Below are 19,345 nucleotides of genomic sequence, written 5' to 3' on the forward strand. Positions count from 1 at the left end.
CCTGTAATGTCAATACTAAGTCATCTGCAAATGCTCTCAGTTTGTACTGTTTAGCTCCGACTTGTATACCTTTAACCAACTGATCCCTTCTAATCATATTCAACAAAACCTCCAGGACCGATATAAAAAGCAATGGGGAGATTGGGCAATCTTGTCGTGTCCCTTTTTCTATCTTAAATTCCTCCGTGACCACATTGTTCACAATTAGTTTGGCCTTTTGTTCGGAGTAAATTGCACTTATACCATTTCCAAAACCTTTACCTACCCCCATCCCCTGTAGGTTCTTCTTCATAAAACTCCAAGAAATATTGTCAAAAGCTTTCTCCGCGTCCACAAAAATCAAAACTGCCTTGGTATTAATATTCACTTGTAGTTTTTCTAAAACATTAATTATATTTACGCTTCCTTCCACGACTCTGGTGCCCTTTTCCCTTCCAATATTTCATTACAGACTTCCTTTAAAGGTTGTACTAACCATTCTTTTAAAGATCTGTAATATCTAGAAGTCAGTCCATCTGGTCCGGGAGATTTGCCTAATTGCATATTCTGAATGGTGCCTTCTATCTCCTGTTCAGTTATTTTATAATTCAACATTAATTTATTTTCTTGGGAGATTTTTTGTAATCCATTTATCTTCAAAAATCGATCTATGTCAATTTCTTTCTGTGGCCCTTGTGTATATAGTTGTTTAAAGTACCTCTGGAAACAGTTTCTAATCTCGGCTGGGTTCTGTATGTTCTTTCCTTCCACTTCTAAATTTATGATAGTGTTTAATTTTTGTCTTTTTTTCATTTGCCAGGCCAACAATTTCCCACATTTGTTAGCTGACTCAAATGTCTTTTGTCTCATTTGTTTAATTTTCCATTCTATTTCCTGATTCATCATTTTCATATATTGTACTTGATATAACTTTATTTCTCTCAAGATCTCTTGCGACTTTGGTTTTGCTCTCAATTTCTTCTCACTTTCCTTTATTTTCTCCAAAATTTTATCTTTCTTCTCATTTTGGATTCTCTTCTTTATTGCATTCTGTTGTATCAAGAACCCTCTCATAACTGCTTTGCTTGCGTCCCAGATTACTCTTTTTTCAACATTAGTATTCATGTTTATCTCAAAATAATCTCTCAGGGTTTTTTGGGCCTTCTTAGTCACTTCTTCGTCTCTAAATAAGGTGTCATTCATCCTCCATCTGAAAGAGCCAGTTGGTGTTAGTTTCATCTCCATCTTCACAGCATTATGGTCGGAGCAAGTTTTTGGGCAGATTTCCACTTTTCTTTGGTGCCATTCCTCTAGTTACCCATATTTGGTCTATTCTTGTCCTTGTCATTTTGGCTTCAGAGAATAAAGTTCCCTCTCTACCCAAGGGATTCTTTGTTCTCCAGATATCAACTAAATCCAAGTTGTCTGTCATCTCAAAGAATGTTTTCGGTAGTCTACCATCCTTGGTGACTACCTGTCTTTGTGCCTTGTCCATATTTGTAGATACCACTCCGTTCATGTCCCCCATCAAAATCAGATTATAGTCCAAATAGTCCATCAAGGTCTCATGCAACTTTTTAAAGAATTCAGATTTCCCCTCATTAGGTGCATAAACTCCTACTATCAGAAATTTCTCTCCTTGTATTTGAATCTCAATTGCCACAAATCTTCCTTGGTCGTCTTTAAAAATAAATTTCGGTGATAAACTCTCCTTTGCATAAATCACTACTCCTCTTTTTTTAACTTTATCCGATGAGATAAACTCCTGACCCAATCTTTTGTTGATCAATACTTTTCTATGTAGCCTTATCACATGCGTTTCCTGTAAACAAATCAAGTCCAATTGTTCCTTTTTTAATAAATGAAAGATTCTTTTCCTTTTCTGAGGAGAGTTGAGGCCATTACAATTCCAACTTAATAGTTGCAGAGCCATGATGTGATTACTTTGCTTTCCCTCCGACTGCACCAAGTGTTTGTCCTTGTTCTGTCGGTGGTGTCACTTTCTCTGAACCGTGCAGTCCAAAAGATAGGTTTGCTATATCTAGTATTCCTCTTTCCAGTGCTCTTGGCTCTTCTCCAGATTCAGCTTCTTTCTGCAAATCTTCTCCGTGATCTTTCAAAAATCTATCTTTGTCGTCAACTGATCTTATTTTTATCTTTCTTCCTTTGTAGCTAAAAGATAGGCCTTGGGGAAATTCCCACCTAAAGATGATTCTGTTACTTCTCAACAGGGCGACCAAATCTCCGTAGTTAGACCTAAGATCCAAAAGATGTTTCGGAATGTCCTTAAATATCTCCACTCTTGACTGATGTATTTCCAAAGTCTTTCGAAAATGCAGACTCAAGATTTTGTCTCTCTTCTCTTTTGTTCGGAGGGTAATCAGACAGTCTCTCACCTTGTTCTTCTTCCCTCCTCTTCCAAGCCTAAATGCACTCACTATCTTAATTTCTTCCTTCTCCAAATCTGGTTTCCAAAAGTCTGCAAATTCCTGCATAAGAAAGTCAATCAAATTATCTTTCTCAAGTTCAGGTACGGCCCTGATCCTCAAATTCGTTTGTTTCTCCTTCAATTCAATCATAGACAACATCGACCTATGGTCCTCAAGTTGCCTGTATATCGGTGGTATCTTCTCTTCAGTAGCAGTTGCTATTTCCTTTGCTTCTTCAGCTGTCTTTCGGGTCGAAGTAGATTCCTGTAGCAATTTCTCAATAGTTTCTGTATTGGTGTTCACCTTCTGTCCCAAATTGTTAATACTTGTAGTGTTTTGATCAATTTTAACTGATGCTTCAGCTACTTGTTTATTTGTTTCAGCTACTTGTTTGCTTAGATTTTACAAAGATTCATTAATTTTTCCTAGTGCCAAAGCTAAAACATCTTCAGTCGACATTCCTTTTGATTTAGCTTGTGCAGGTGCAGCCCCTGATGGTCCAGAAGGGCCAGATGTTGATGCTCTTCGCTGCAACCCAATATCTGTACGAAAGGATCTACCAGACCTCGTTGTTTTTTCTTGAGGCAACTCTATCTTTTCTTTTCCATCTACCATAACACTCTAGTTAAAATCCAAGGTCAGTCCCACGGCCTGAGTTTGTTTTGAAGTGGAAAATTCCCCTGGCCCAGTTGTTATTGTAACAGTTTCAAATTTCCTCTAGGGGGACACAGTAGCAGTCAAAACTTGTTACCTTAAATAAAGTAACCTTTTTTTAAAAAATCCCCCAATTCACAAAAAGACGACAGTTTCAATTACACTTAATTTCCAGTTACTTTAAAACCAGGAGAAGCCAACCAGAAACACTGTATCTCTCTTGCAGAGTTAGCTGTCAAAAGTACTCTATTCACCAGCAGCGCTTTTCACAGTACGGCATTCCTATTGTTCATAGGCAGTCCGTTCCCAGGTTTTAAGCGGTGGATTTTAGCTTCCTTTCCTCTCTTTTTTGCAGGAAAGTACGTTTCAAACCTTTCCCCCCTCCTCTCCTGCAATCCGGAGGGGAGATCGCTTATTTGATGTTAGGATTTTAAACCTTTTCAAGCGTCTTTCAAAGTTTTAGCTTACAGTCTCTTTGCTTTAGTCTGTTTACAAGAAACGGAAGGCGGACTTCCTGTTTATGCCTCCCCGCTTCGGTACCGAATTAATCCTTTTTCTTCCTTTATTTCCAATTTTATCTTACTCACGGGTAGTTGCTTTTATAGCCGAATTGTCCCAGGAAAAAGTCAGCGCTCTCCGGTAACGGCTGTGCGGCTTCGCTCCGCGGAAGAAGCAGTCGACTCACAGCACCGCGCCGCTCACCCCGCTTCGCTCTGGAGCCCGCAAATGGGTTCCTTTGCAAATGGGGGGGCGCTAAAGGTGCCCGCCGAGTCCCACGCTCACAGGCTTCACCCGCCTGTGATTTTGAAGGGTCGCCGCTTCGCCGTAGCGGTGCAGACCCGATTCCCGCAGAGCTGGTCCCTCAGAGTCAGAGGGAATCCGCCATTACTGATGGCGCCAACCCGGAAGTCCCCCCCGTTGCTGAAATGTTATAGCTTTCTAGGTTCTTTCCTTCTTGGGTTGTAGTCAAAAGATAAAATGTCCTTCAAAATTCAATTAGTCAGTTTCTCAAGTCTTTTTATGGGAAGAAATTGTTGTGGCCACTGTGATGCATTGGCAGGCTGCTTAGCTGGTGAGGAGATGGTCTTAATATTTGGTCTTCCGCAAAGCATCCTTTGAAAATAGGCCTGCAGGGGGGGGGGGTTGGGATCTGAAGACATAATTAGTTTTTTTGTTTTTTAAAGGAGGAAGATAATAGTCAAGAAAGGAGAGAATATTCTAAAATTTTCTTCTTGGGAAGCTGTAAATACAAACTCATAGTTAAGCATTTTATCCATTTAAATATTGTAATCATTTACATTTAATTTCCTTCACTTAGTTTGGCTGTGGAAGAAACGAAGGGACAAAACCGTTGTTAATTTGAACACAATTGGCAAGTTATTAAACATTTTGCTTATGTGGGTCCGAATTCTCTTAGAGGTTCACGTATCCTGTTTGAAAGGGAAATTTTTATTTCCTGTGAAAATCTCTGTCAGGAATGCTGTTCTTATAATGCTTAGTCATATAGTACTCACAAAACAAAACCAGATAAGAGACAAACTCAGTGGGAAAACTGTGAAAGAATTTTGCATGCTAGATTGGAACTTGGTAGCCTCTTAATAGTTGATGGTTGTCAATGGTTCTTAATGGTTCTGTAGTAGGGCAAAGATTTTGGGCAACATAAGGAGAATGGGTAATTCTCATTGCATTTCCCTTTTACAGAAAGAAATTTGAATTTAAGTTTCATGTTCTGATCATAATTTTTGTCACCTCTTAATTAAAACCTCCCTTTTCCTCTCTCCCTCCCCCCCCCTTTCTTTTCTTTTTTTGGTGCTGTGAGAGAAAAGAAGGGACAAACACTTTGTTAGTGGGGTTCACATATTCTGTTAAAAGGGGAAATTATTTCATGTGAGAAATCTGTCAGGAAATGCTGTTCCTAAAATGCACACAAACAAAACCTGTTAAAAAATTCTTTTAAATCCCTTTGGGGGGGGGAACTACTCAAGAGAGGAACTCACAGTGGGAGTGCTTTGATATTTACCTGTGAAAAGAATTTGGTATGTTAGATTTGAAACTTGGCAACCTCTTGACTTTTGATGATGGTCCAGTACTTAACCCTTTTGTCTTAAGTAGCCCCTGGAGCAAAGGACACATTAAGGGTGATTTCCTTCAATGGTTCCAAGTTTTACATAAGGAAATTTGGATAAGTTTCTCCCTGCAGCCCACGCTCTCCAAACCTCCTCTCCCCCCCTTCTCCCCCTCTTTTTTTTTAAAGCTGACCTAACCTCTGTGCATGTGCAGAGTTCATGTCTCAGCACATCTTTTATACCATTTTAAAGTGTTGCATCTTTTGGCTAAATTACCATTTGAATAAAGGAAGGGAAGGGTAAGGAGTAGATTTTAAAAATAGGGTTAGATTTAAAAAATAAAAAAAGAAACTCAGCAATTCAAGTATTCACCAAAGCTAGCAATAGCAGTTGGTCAGTTGGTCAAATTAAATTTCTCTTAACTCAGTTCTAAGGGATCATGTTTCCTGCAGCCCAAGCAAAGGGAGTGCTTCCTTTATGTACAGGAAAGGGCTAACACCCCTCTGGTCATTCGTGGAACAATCTGCCACACCCTTATATATGGGAAAAAATGGCCAGAGAGTCAGAATTCATAGGATTTTTAACATTCTCAGGCATTTCAGCCTTACCATTTGCAGACAAAATTTTCTGCCCTTTATTTACAGGATGGTCAAGGCACATTCTACTTGATTATAAGAATTTGTATGTGCTTAAACTTTGAATAGATTTTTAAGTCTGGTTTTTGTAAATAATAAACAAAATGATAAACACTGTAATCACTCAAATGCTTGATATTGCCAGCTCTGCTTCAAAAACATCGCGGTTTCACCTCTCACCTTTTAAAAACAAAGAGCAAAGCTGGGCTGAATTTCAACTCATCACATGCTTGCAGACACATGGCCCTCCACACAGCCACAAATTGGGAGAGTTGAAAGGGACCCTGGGGTCATCTAGTCCAACCCTAAAATACAGGGTTCAAGGCAAGATTTGTACTACCAGAGAGACACACACATACTTATGTACACAGACACAACTGGGGAAGAGACCACAAGCCATGCTCCTATCATGTACTAAGGAAGAGGAAAATAAAAGTACCCAACTTTGGACAGAACCCTTTTAGCAGATCCTGAAGCTAGTTTGAGTTAGAGTTTACTTCCTTAGACTGCAAGTTCCTAGAGAAATGATCTTTAAAGGAAGATTAAAGTGAACATTTTTTCCTAAGATAGGGAGAGGATCTCTTATAAAGCATAGTTAAAACAGCCATAGATTTGATTTAAAAGGAATACAAAAGTGAACAATTTTTCCTGAACTTGCAGAGGAATAGTAAGCCTGATTTAGATTTTATTTTTTATTTTTTTTTAAAATAACTACACATAGGAAAATGAGATGCAGGGTACCTTTAGGAAATATTGCCCCCCCTTGCAGTTTCCTTTACAGGAAGCTTACTCGGGAGTAAATTTACCTGGCACAGAAGTAAGAAGGGGGGGGGGGGGGCGGAAACTGAAAGAGACAGAATGAAACAAGGGGGGGGGGGCATTTTCTAAGAAAAGAGGCCAGGAAGTCTTATAGAGACTGATATCAGGACTAGACTCAGATAGACAAGTTTGCTGGCTATGGAAGCCTCTACATTTAATAACAATTTTATTAGAAAGAACACCATATTTTCGTAGGCATATGCTTAATGAAATACGTACAAGGAGGAAGACTCTCTTTTGAGCCTCTCTCAAATAACAAACATTTGCACACTTCATTCTCAATTTTGTCTTGTTTAAGATTGAAAAGGCTCAACATGGCCTCCCTAGATTTAAAATTTTGAAGCAAGCTTGCATTTTTATTTTAGATGGCACATTTAAGATAAGCAGCTGCTGGATGTTGTGGCCAATTTTAAACACAAACCCCTTAAACATTTCTAAAACGACAGAGACAGAAGGAACAGGCTCACATACACTTAACAGACAACACACATAGAATCATAGAATAGAATCATAGAATCATAGAGTTGGAATAGACCACAAGGGCCATCGAGTCCAACCCCCTGCCAAGCAGGAAAAACCATCAGAGCACTCCTGACATATGGTTGTCAAGCCTCTGCTTAAAGACCTCCAAAGAAGGAGACTCCACCACACTCCTTGGCAGCAAATTCCACTGTCAAACAGCTCTTACTGTCAGGAAGTTCTTCCTAATGTTTAGGTGGAATCTTCTTTCTTGTAGTTTGGATCCATTGCTCCGTGTCCGCTTCTCTGGAGCAGCAGAAAACAACCTTTCTCCCTCCTCTATATGACATCCTTTTATATATTTGAACATGGCTATCATATCACCCCTTAACCTCCTCTTCTCCAGGCTAAACATGCCCAGCTCCCTTAGCCGTTCCTCATAAGGCATCGTTTCCAGGCCTTTGACCATTTTGGTTGCCCTCCTCTGGACACGTTCCAGTTTGTCAGTGTCCTTCTTGAACTGTGGTGCCCAGAACTGGACACAGTACTCCAGGTGAGGTCTGACCAGAGCAGAATACAGTGGCACTATTACTTCCCTTGATCTAGATGCTATACTCCTACTGATGCAGCCCAGAATTGCATTGGCTTTTTTAGCTGCTGCGTCATACTGTTGGGTCATGTCAAGTTTGTGGTCAACCAAGACTCCTAGATCCTTTTCACATGTACTGCTCTCAAGCCAGGTGTCACCCATCTTGTATTTGTGCCTCTCATTTTTTTTGCCCAAGTGCAATACTTTACATTTCTCCCTGTCAAAGTTCATCTTGTTTGTTTTGGCCCAGTTCTCTAATCTGTCAAGGTCGTTTTGAAGTGTGATCCTGTCCTCTGGGGTGTTAGCCACCCCTCCTAGTTTGGTGTCATCTGCAAATTTGATCAGGATGCCCTTGAGTCCATCATCCAAGTCGTTGATAAAGATGTTGAATAAGACCAGGCCCAAGACAGAACCTTGTGGCACCCCACTAGTCACTCTCCTCCAGGATGAAGAGGAACCATTGATGAGCACCCTTTGGGTTCGGTCAGTCAGCCAGTTACAAATCCACTGAGTGGTAGCATAGTCAAGACCGCATTTTACCAGCTTCTTTACAAGAATATCATGGGGCACCTTGTCAAATGCCTTGCTGAAATCAAGGTAGGCTACATCCACTGCGTTCCCTTCATCTACCAGGATTGTAATTCTGTCAAAAAATGAGATCAGGTTAGTCTGACATGACTTATTTTTCAGAAATCCATGCTGACTATTGGTGATCACAGCATTCCTTTCTAGGTGCTCACAGAAACGTGTAACATATAAACATATGTATTTTCATCCTTTAGTTGGTTATTTCTTCTATTTCTTGTTGCTTGGCAACTCCCTAGAGGTTTATCGAGCCCTAGCTATCTGGTTACCTCCCCAGACCTTTGGCACTCGTTCCTTTCCTTATTTTCCTGAGCCCTAGCTATCTGGTTACCTCCCCAGACCTTCGGCACTCATTTTTCCTATTCCAAATCTTGGGGTGCTTTCCCACTCTGCCAAATCCTGCCCAGTTCCTTCCAGGCTATCCCTCCTGGCAACCTCCTACCTTGTTACAATATGAGAACAACGCAGCTGCAAACAGCCAGCTTGTTGACATCATGTGATGTGACTAGCTGTGGGAAAGAATCTTCCCAGAAGTTCACAGGCTACTCAAAGCTGTGTTCTGTGTGTAATATGAGACCTTCCTGTTGCGTATGTAAAGGAAGTCTTTTCCACTTACTGGAAGGAGACTGATGTGATCGGACATGTTTTCTTGTAGTGCTGTAATGTCAGAAATAAACAGAATGTAGAAGGACTTTCTGACTATTCTTCTTTCCCCTGTGAAGGGGGAGAAGGGGGTGTGCATTTTCCACGCTGGGAAATGTCGCCTATCAAGGTCTGCCTGGACTGTCTGGGATGGCAGCCAGAGTAGATCAACCGGTAAACAAGCTCTGGGAGCAGGGAGAGGGGCCAGCCTCTCTGAGGGGGCTAGTTTTCCAACATGTGGTAGCAAGTGGATGGAAGCTGCAAAGTAACGGCTAAGGACGATTGAGCACCCGGTGGAGACGTGTGTTGCTGATAAGCTACGTTCCTGGACCCCTGATGACAAGCTGATTGATGGCTGGATGGTGTACGCGGATAGAAAATTCTCTGGTTCACTGAGGAGCTGCCACGTTTTGGATTAAAACGGAGCCAGAAAAAGCCACATTCTTCGCATTCCAGGGGAGCTGATAAAACTGCTGTTGCCTGCCAGAGACTTTCGTGAGTACTTTTTGAGCTAATTTATGAGCTAGTTAGCTTCAAAAGCAAAAAAGGAAAGCAAACTGGAGCGAAAGCGAGGCTGAGAGGCTGGAAATAGCTGTTGGAATTCCAGCGTTTGCTTGTTATCTCACAGACTCTTGGAAGGGACTTTCCAAGCGAAGCTAGCTGCCACGTACTTGCAGCTTGTAAACAGCCCAATAGACATTTGGATTTCCAGCTTGTAGCTGAAAGCTGAAGCTTGGAATTAAGATGGATGCCAAGAAAGGGGAAGGTTTACCTTATCCACCTCCCCTAACTGCATTAGCTGTTGCTGACAGGGGGAGTGAAGCTCGGAGTTCTGGCACCCCCACTGCTATTGTTAGTGCAGAGCAAGCTGTAGCTCTGAACGTTGTTCGTTGTTACAATTGTGGCCAGCCTGGACATATTCAGAGGAACTGTAAAAAGCCACGTCAGCAGAAAGAAGCTAAAGGGAGCTCTGCAAAGCCTGAGATTTCAGGCAAAGGTCGTGCCAAGTCCCAGGTGAAACCAGCTAAGGCTTTGCTGTTGCTAAAAGTTACATCATCAGTGGAAAATGCCTTTGATTTGGACACGGGAGCGACGCAGCACATGGCATCATGCCGGGAATTGTTTTCTACGTTTGAGAAGCAACGCTTCACTGTGAAACAGGCCAATGGTCAGGAGATCACAGCGACCGGGTTTGGGACTGTGTATCTGGCAAGCCTGAACTTGACTATAAACAATGTGTATTTTGTTCCTGATTTAAAGTTCAATCTGCTGAGTGTTTCGCAGATGACAAAGAAAGGACTGGTGTTGTCCTATGATAAGGAGAGCTGCAAAATCTTCAAAGACTGAGAGCTGTATCTTTCTGCCAGAGAGAAAGATGGACTGTATCTGTTGACTTATGATGAGAATGATTACAATAATTGTACTGCATGTGAGTCTAAAATGATTTCTCTTGCAGGTGTATCGAAAGGAGACAAGGATAAAAAGGCAACGAAAGTTACCAGTGTTTTTCAGCGAGTGTATGCTGATGTGCCTGTTGTCTTTGTCCATGGAGTTTTCTTGGCAGGGATACTGGAGTGGCTTGCCGGTTCCTCCTCCAGGTGGATCACGTTTGGTCAAAACTCTCCACTATGACCTGTTCATCTTGGGTGCCCTGCTCGGCATAGTTCATAGCTTCTCTGAGTTCTTCAAGCCCCTTCGCCACGGCAAGGCAGTGATCCATGAAGGGGATCCATAAAGAACTGGGAGTGCCTGATCACCTCATCTGTCTCCTGAGAAATCTCTATGTGGGACAAGAAGCTACAGTTAGAACTGGATATGGAACAACTGATTGGTTCAAAATTGGGAAAGGAGTACGACAAGGAGTGTCTCCCTGGTTATTTAACTTATATGCAGAATTCATCATGCGAAAGGCTGGGCTGGATGAATCCCTAGCCGGAATTAAGATTGCTGGAAGAAATATCAACAACCTCAGATATGCAGATGACACAACCTTGATGGCAGAAAGTGAGGAGGAATTAAAGAACCTTTTATTGAGGGTAAAAGAGGAGAGCGCAAAATATGGTCTGAAGCTCAACATCAAAAAAACGAAGATCATGGCTACTGGTCCCATCACCTCCTGGCAAATAGAAGGGGAAGAAATGGAGGCAGTGAGAGATTTTACTTTCTTGGGCTCCATGATCACTGCAGATGGTGACAGCAGCCACGAAATTAAGAGACGCCTGCTTCTTGGGAGGAAAGCAATGATCAACCTAGACAGCATCTTAAAAAGTAGAGACATCAGTAGTGATGTATGGAAGTGAGAGCTGGACCATCAAGAAGGCTGATTGTCGAAGAATTGATGCTTTTGAATTATGGTGCTGGAGGAGACTCTTGAGAGTCCCATGGACTGCAAGAAGATCAAACGTATCCATTTTGAAGGAAATCAGCCCTGAGTGCTCACTGGAAGGACAGATCGTGAAGCTGAGGCTCCAATACTTTGGCCACCTCATGAGAAGAGAAGACTCCCTGGAAAAGACCCTGATGTTGGGAAAGATGGAGGGCACAAGGAGAAGGGGACGACAGAGGACGAGATGGTTGGATAGTGTCTTTGAAGCTACAAACATGAGTCTGACCAAACTGCGGGAGGCAGTGGAAGACAGAAGTGCCTGGCGTGCTCTGGTCCATGGGGTCACGAAGAGTCGGACACGACTAAACGACTAAACAACAACAACAACAATGCTGATGTGATTGGTCCTCTAGCACCATCTAGAGGCAATGCTAAATACTATCTTGTATGTGTTGATCAGTACTCTCATTATGTATGGATTTACATTTTGCAGAGACCCAAAGAAGCCTTAACAAGGTTTAAACAGTTTTGTGTTAAGGTTAAGAGTGTTCATGATGCTAATGTTGATTGTCTTTTCACAGATGAAAAGCCAGTTTTTCTTTTACAGGATTTTCAGGATTTCCTGGAGAAACAAGGGATAGAGCATAAAGTTGCTATTTCAGAAGCTGCATGGAACAACAGTATTTGTGTAAAGGTAAACATAGAGTTGCAAAATGGCATGAAGGCACAACTGCTGAGTTCACATTTGCCACATGAGTTTTGGGCTGAATCTTTATCTTCTTATTGTTACACTTGGGTGAGAAAGGTTTCAAAGGGTATGAAAAGTTCTCCTTTTGAGAAGCTATTCCAAAGGAAACCTTCTAAAGAACATTTTAAGGTTTTTGGATCTCATGTGCAGACAGAAACTCCAGATGGAGTTAAGAGTGCAAAAGACATTTTTGTGGGTTATGAAAAGGGTCTCTATAGAGTAATTTTGTCTGAATCTGGTCAGGTGATTCTCACAAAGTTTCTAGATAACACTCCTGGACAGGAGAGAGTAGTTTTTCACACATTTCCCACTGATTACAACTCAGATTATGATTATGATTTTACTAATTATTCTGGTACTGAGAGTGACACAGATAGTACAGAGAGTTCTGTTGACACAGTAATTGAGAGAGGTTCTCACACAATGTCTAGACCTACACAGGTTAAAGCTGAACCAGAAGTGTCTGAACCATTGTTTACTGTTGGGCGTGGTTCTCCAAAAGGTCCTGAGGATGAACCAATCAGCAAAGAGGATCAGCACCTCATACGCAGGTCTGAGAGGGTTACAAAGGGCGTACCACCCAAGAGATATTCTCAAGAGTTTGCTAACTCAGCTGTTGCATGTGTTACTATTGTTGACAACTCTAGACAAGTTGAAGGCGTGTCTAAGGCAGAGACAAAGACACAACTAGGAGTTGCTAAGCGTAACACAACTTTCCCTAGCCAAGGTAATGCAGAAGCACTCATTCCTTGGAAAACGGACAACCAGAGAGGTACACTGGTGAAACCAGTGGCGGGTAGTTACAAAGGTGGAACTGAAACAACAGGGGATTGTTACATGTATAACAACTGTTTATTTTCTTCTCTGGATCAAGCTTTGTTTGCAGCTAACGTTGATTCATATAGGGGAGGATGTTACGATATGAGAACAACGCAGCTGCAAACAGCCAGCTTGTTGACATCATGTGATGTGACTAGCTGTGGGAAGGAATCTTCCCAGAAGTCCACAGGCTACTCAAAGCTGTGTTCTGTGTGTAACATGAGACCTTCCTGTTGCGTATGTAAAGGAAGTCTTTTCCACTTACTGGAAGGAGACTGATGTGATCGGACATGTTTTCTTGTAGTGCTGTAATGTCAGAAATAAACAGAATGTAGAAGGACTTTCTGACTATTCTTCTTTCCCCTGCGAAGGGGGAGAAGGGGGTGTGCATTTTCCACGCTGGGAACTGTCACCTATCAAGGTCTGCCTGGACTGTCTGGGATGGCAGCCAGAGTAGATCAACCAGTAAACAAGCTCCAGGAGCAGGGAGAGAGGCCAGCCTCTCCGAGGGGGCTAGTTTTCCAACATCCCTCCTGGCAACCTCCTACCTATCGTCACAATCTTAGGAAAAGGGGCCCTACTGGACGCCCGCGCAGTGCGGTGCCAGATCAGGCTATCCCTGGATAGATTTTCGAACTGGAAAACCCCCCTTGCTTTCAGAAGCAGGCTCATGCACGATACACGTGTTACGAGGCTCCGACTGGGGCGGCTGGGGTTTGTGATAGAAAGAAAGACCCCTTCCGGCCCCCTTGCTGGGCACTTGGGAAGTTCGGAAAGAGAGCTCCAACCCCTTGCTTTCAACGAGATGCCCGTTGCGGTGAGGTGGGTTTTAAGCCGGTTCTCTCCGTCTTACTTTCGGGTTCTCCATTGGTGCGGCTGGCTGGAGAATTTAAGATAAAGGGATAGAGCTCAGAACCCCCCTTTCAGGTTGAGTGGCGGTCCACAGTCTCTCTCACTAACCGGACCAAGAGAAAGGCAAGAAAGAACGATAGACAAGAGGGCAGAGAATTCAGTTGCCAGGAGACTACCACGCCCTTTCCCACCAGTGCACTGGATACTTATACTCACGTGTCTTCCGTTGCGATCCCAGGATTGATGGATAAGCCAGCTGGATCTTGCCTTTGCTCCCTGGCTGGGTCCCTCGAGGCTAGCAGATTACCGCCCCTGAGGATGGCCGGGGGTCCAAAGGATCTTCCCAGGCAAAAGGGCCTGTGGCCGGCTGAAGATTTCAGGGCCCCCGGTCAGCAAAAAGGGAGAACCGCGAGCCCCACATTCAGGCGCCAAATGTTAGGGAAAAATCTAGGTGTGAGGCTGCTCAGTCACCCAGCTCGTTGGGCAGAGCCCGCGGGTCCCTGCGGAATAAAGGAAGGAGTCCAGCCAACCGGAGCAAATAGCTGTAGACCAAAGTTTATTGCGCAATAGGTTCAAAGAGCAAATTTTGAACCCCGAGGATGGGGTGACAAAGACTTTTAAAACTTTCCCACCACATCCCAGAATACAGTTTGAAGGGGAGGGGTTAACCTTGGCAAACATGTCCAGACAAGTCCTTGGTACAAGATTAGCATAAGCAGACATGGCGGGGCAAGACTCAGGTATAAGATTAGCATAGACAAATATGTCTTAAGTACCCACCACCCAAAAGTACAATAGAAGTTCCTTTGCATGTCTGGAGCCTGAGGCAAGTCCGGTGATGAGATTTGACCGTCGGACTCGGCGGGCACCTTTTGCGCCCCCCCAATCGGCGAAGGAGTCCGGTTAAGGGCTCCGGAGCGGAGCGGGGAAGTGGTGCTGTGCTGTGAGTCGTCTGCTTCTTCCGTGGAGTGAAGCCGCATAGCCGTTGCCGGAGAGCACTGCCTTCTTCCTGGAAAATTTGGCTGTAAAACAACGATCCATGAGTAGGTCAATTTCGGAACTAAAGGAGCTGTATAAACTATTTGGCACCGAATGCGGAGAGGCATAAACAGGAAGTCTGCCTTCCGTTCTTGTAAATGGAGTAAAGCAATGAACTTGTAAGCGGAAACCTCAAAGGACGTTCCTAAGGCTTATAAATCGGACATCAAATAAGCGATTTCCCCCCCTTGATTGCAGGGGAGGAGGGGGGAAAGGATTTGAACTGTATTTCCCTGCAAAAAGAAAGAGCAAGAGGAGCTAAAATCCACTGATCTAATCCCTGAAACGGGCTCCCAGTGAACAGAAAAAATGCCGTATTGAGAAACGTGCTGTTGCTGAAAGTATCTTTTCTTTTGACAGTTAACTCTGCGTCTGAAGTTACAATCAAGAAACAATATTACTGACTGGCTTCTCCTGATTTCAAAGTATCAGGAAATAATTGAGATAGAAACTGTTGTCCTTTTGAGACTGGGGGGCGAAAGGGAAAAGTTGGTTACTTTAAGATAATTTTGACTGTTGCTGCTACTGTGTCTCCCTAGAGGAACTTTGAAATTGCTACAACAGCAGCTGGGCCAAGGGAATTTTCCATTTCAAAACAAACTCCGACTCTGAGTACATGACTGACCTTGACTTTTATCTTGAGGGTTATGGCAGATGGGAAAGACAAGATAGACTCGCTACAAGCAACAAGGTCTGGCAGAGTATTTCGTACAGACGGTGGGCTGCAAAGAAGAGCTTCGACATCCGGCCCTGCTGGCTTGCCAACAGCAACCCCATTGGTACAATGTATTTTATTGATGTTTATTGATTTTGTGGTGGGGGGAGCAACTGCCCCTCACCCATGACACCCCCCGCCTGGGATCATGTGACATGAGAGAGCGAATGGGAGAGACAGACCATCTCTCCTGCCTGACGGGGGCAACTCTCCGCTATAGTGGGAGCTGCGCCCTTAAGGGAATCGGAAGTCTCCACCCCCCCATTTCATTCTCCCTCCCCCGCAGAGCATTTCCTGTTCCAGAAGAAGGGCGAGTGCCACTTCTCCAACGGGAAGCAGCGTGTCCACTTCCTACAAAGGGACTTCTTTGACCGGCAGGAGCTCTTCTACTTCGACAGCGACCGAGAGAAGTTCATGGCGGTGGCTGAACTGGCGGAGTCCCAAGTCAAGATATGGAACCAGGACAAGGACGCCCTGCGGGGTATGATGTCCAACGTGGATGCCTGCCGGCTCAACTACGAGATCTTCGATCCCTTCTCCCAGGCCCGGCGCGGTGAGTCCAGAATCGGGGGGGTGCGCATCATGGGAAACGGGCCCCCCGGAAGAACCCTAAATGGGGGGGCGCGTGGGGTGGACACAGGACTTTCTCCCCTCCCCGCCCTCCCTCTTTTCAGAGAGATAAAGGGGCCTCTCCTGATGCCCAACTCCTGACAGAGTTTCTGTGTCCCCGGAAGCATCACAAACCATTTCGTGTATTGCAATCTGGAGGGTGTCTGCCTTAGTTTATTTATTTATTATTAATTAAATTCGCATCCGGCCCTATACCTGTAAGTCTCATGGAGGTTTGCAACACAAAATTGCAGTATTTACAACAACAACAACATCAACAACAACAACAATAATAAATAACAACAAACAACAATAAAAATAATAGAAGTAATGATTTATTATTATTATTATTATTATTATTATTAATAATAATAATAATAATAATAATAATAATAATACCCCATCCATCTAGCTGGGTTTCCCCAGCCACTCTGGGTGTCTCCCAACAGAATTACAGTGGTGCCTCGCAAGACGAAATTAATTCGTTCCACGAGTTTTTTCGTCTAGCGAATTTTTCGTCTTGCGAAGCACGAAATCCCATAGGAATGCATTGAAATTCAATTAATGCGTTCCTATGGTCAAAAAAAGTCCAAACAAAGCCAAATTTGGTACAACAAGAGTTTATTAAGTGCTCTTTAAAGTCACACATACTGTAAAGAGCATTTCAAAAACTGAAGGAACAATAAATTAAGTTTCTAAACATGACAGAAAAACATTTAAAAATCAACAAAGTGTACAGTACATTTTCTAAGACTCTGGGGGACAACTCGAAGAAGGTTACTCTTCCACTCTTTGCTTCTTGCTGAAGAACCTGTCCATGGTCTGCTGCTTCATCCGCCTTTTCAGCACCTCCCTGAAAGGCGACATGACCCTCGTATCAAAAGTGTTCACAAGGTCATGTGCCACGTGCTTGTCAGGGTGGTGCCGCTGTGCAAAAGCCTGCACATCCTTCCACTTCAGGCAAATGTCCCTCAGTTCTTTGGAGGACAGCTGTTCCTCAGTTGCTTCCTCCTCTTCCAGCGAGGCCTGCTCCTGTGCAGCCTCTGCCTGCAGTTCGACCAGCTCCTGGGTGGTCAGCTCGTGGTCGTACTCCTCCACCAGCTCGCTGATGTCCTCCTCTGTGACCTCCAGGCCCATGGTCCTCCCCAAGGCAACAATGTCCTGCACCACTGTTGACTCTGGTGCATCAGAGTCACTTGGGGCCACACAGTCCGGCCACAGGCTGCGCCAAGCGCAATTCAAATTTCTCTGGCTGATCCCGTCCCAGGCCCCGGTGATCATCTTCAAGCAGTTGACGATGTCTAAGTGGTCCTTCCAGAATTCCCGCAGGGTGATGGTGGTGCAATCAGTCACCTCGAAGCATCGCCTGAAAAGCTCCTTGGTGTAGAGTTTTTTGAAATTGGCGATGACCTGCTGATCCATCGGCTGGAGCACTGGCGTGGTGTTAGGCGGCAGGAACATGATGCTGATGAAGCTGAACTCCTCCAGCAAGTCCTCCTCAAGGCCTTTAGGATGAGCAGGAGCATTGTCTATCAGAAGCAAAGCCTTCAGCGGCAGGTCGTTGTCCAGCAGGTACTGTTTGACAGCAGGGCCAAAAGCAAGATTGACCCAGTCCACAAACAGCACATGTGTGACCCAAGCCTTACTGTTGGATTGCCACATGACGCTCAGCTGCTCCTTGTCGACCTTGTGTTTCTTGAAGGTCCGTGGGTTCTCCGAGTGGTACACCAGCAGGGGCTTGATCTTCAGGTCGCCGCTTGCGTTGGCACAGAAGAGCAGGGTCAGACGGTCCTTCATGGGCTTGTGGCCAGGCAACTTGGCCTCCTCCTGTGTGATGAAAGTCCTTTTGGGCATCCTCTTCCAAAACAGCCCGGTCTCGTCGCAGTTGAAGACCTGCTGTGGAACGTAGCCCTCCGTCTTCACAACCTCCAGGAACTCCGCTGCAAAGTCTTCAGCCGCAGAAACATCAGAACTGGCAGCCTCTCCATGCCTGACCGCGCTATGGATTCCAGATCTCGTCTTGAACCGGTCAAACCAGCCTCTGCTTGCCTTGAAGACTTCTGGCTCGCCTGAGGTTCCTGGCTGTTCCCGGACGAGGTCAGCGTGCAAGGCCTTGGCCTTCTCACAAATGACGGCCTCAGTCACTGTGTCCCCTGCACGCTGCTTCTCTTCTAACCAGATGAGCAGCAACTTCTCCACCTCCTCCAGAACAGCTGGGCAGTTCTTCACGATCCTGGTGACTCCCTTGGCTGCATCAGTCGCAAGGATCTTCTCCCTCATCTTCAGGATGGTCCCGATGGTCGATGGATTCCTCCCGTACTCCCTGGCGAGGTCTGTCACACGCATTCCACCGTCGTGCTTCTGGATGATCTCCTTCTTCATTTCCAGCGTAACCTTCTCCTTCTTCCTCTCGCCGGCCTCTGCAGCAGCAGTCTTCTTGGGCCCCATGGCAGCACAGCTCCTACCTTCGCAACCCCCCCCCCCCAAATCAGTGCTTCACATCCAAAAAATTCAAAAGCACCCAGCCACCCACCACACAGAAATTCAAACCCAGAACCAAGTCCTTGAATTCCAAACACCCCAACCCAAAATCCAAACCCCCCCAAAAAGTTGTAAAAGTTTAACTTACCGAATGGCTGCAAAAGAAGTTTTGGAAAAGCTTCAAAAATCACCAAAGTCTTCAAAAACCTCAACTGTTCCCCCAGCCCCTCCCCAACTGTTGCAAACCCCTCCCCAACTGTTCCCCCAGCCCCTCCCCAACTGTTGCAAACCCCTCCCCAACTGTTCCCCCAGCCCCTCCTCAACTGTTGCAAACCCCTCCCCAACTGTTCCCCCAGCCACCCAGCACACAGAAATTCAAACCCAGAATTTTTTTTAAAAAACAGCAGAGTGGCCCAATGGTCACAGAAAATCATAAAAATGCAGAAAAAACCACACAAGCTTCCAGATTCTTGCAAACCCCTCCCCAACTGTTCCCCCAGCCACCCAGCACACAGAAATTCAAATCCAGATTTTTTTAAAAAAAACAGCAGAGTGGCCCAATGGTCACAGAAAATCATAAAAATGCAGAAAAAAACACACAAGCTTCCAGATTCTTGCAAACCCCTCCCCAACTGTTCCCCCAGCCACCCAACACACAGAAATTCAAATCCAGAATTTTTTTTAAAAAACAGCAGAGTGGCCCAATGGTCACAGAAAAATCATAAAAATGCAGAAAAAACCACACAAGCTTCCAGATTCTTGCAAACCCCTCCCCAACTGTTCCCCCAGCCACCCAGCACACAGAAATTCAAATCCAGATTTTTTTTAAAAAAACAGCAGAGTGGCCCAATGGTCACAGAAAATCATAAAAATGCAGAAAAAACCACACAAGCTTCCAGA

The 19,345-nt window shown here is 44.4% G+C and overlaps 2 protein-coding genes across 2 annotated transcripts in view; one reads left to right on the forward strand and one right to left on the reverse strand.

Annotated features, from left to right (window-relative positions):
* The window catches only part of LOC310757140 (H-2 class II histocompatibility antigen, E-S beta chain-like), a gene marked incomplete at its 5' end in the record, with an annotated part of 28,703 nt that overhangs the window by 5,323 nt on the left and 4,035 nt on the right, over positions 1–19,345 (forward strand). The window contains one exon of the mRNA XM_083602341.1: positions 15,642–15,908. Within this exon, the coding sequence (XP_083458467.1) occupies positions 15,642–15,908 (267 nt within the window). The remainder of the gene's footprint in view (positions 1–15,641; positions 15,909–19,345) is intronic.
* Positions 15,936–18,601, reverse strand: LOC310758057 (tigger transposable element-derived protein 1-like; the record flags this gene model as incomplete). The annotated part of the gene is made up of 3 exons (XM_083603995.1): positions 18,594–18,601; positions 17,218–18,429; positions 15,936–15,964 (listed from the first exon to the last, which is right to left on the reverse strand). Exons 2-3 carry the CDS (start codon positions 18,410–18,412, stop codon positions 15,936–15,938), a joined length of 1,224 nt encoding a protein of 407 aa, XP_083460121.1. The 5' UTR covers positions 18,413–18,429; positions 18,594–18,601.

Source organism: Podarcis filfolensis (genome assembly GCF_964270895.1).
Source record: "Podarcis filfolensis genome assembly, chromosome: 2".
Lineage (NCBI taxonomy): Eukaryota > Metazoa > Chordata > Lepidosauria > Squamata > Lacertidae > Podarcis > Podarcis filfolensis.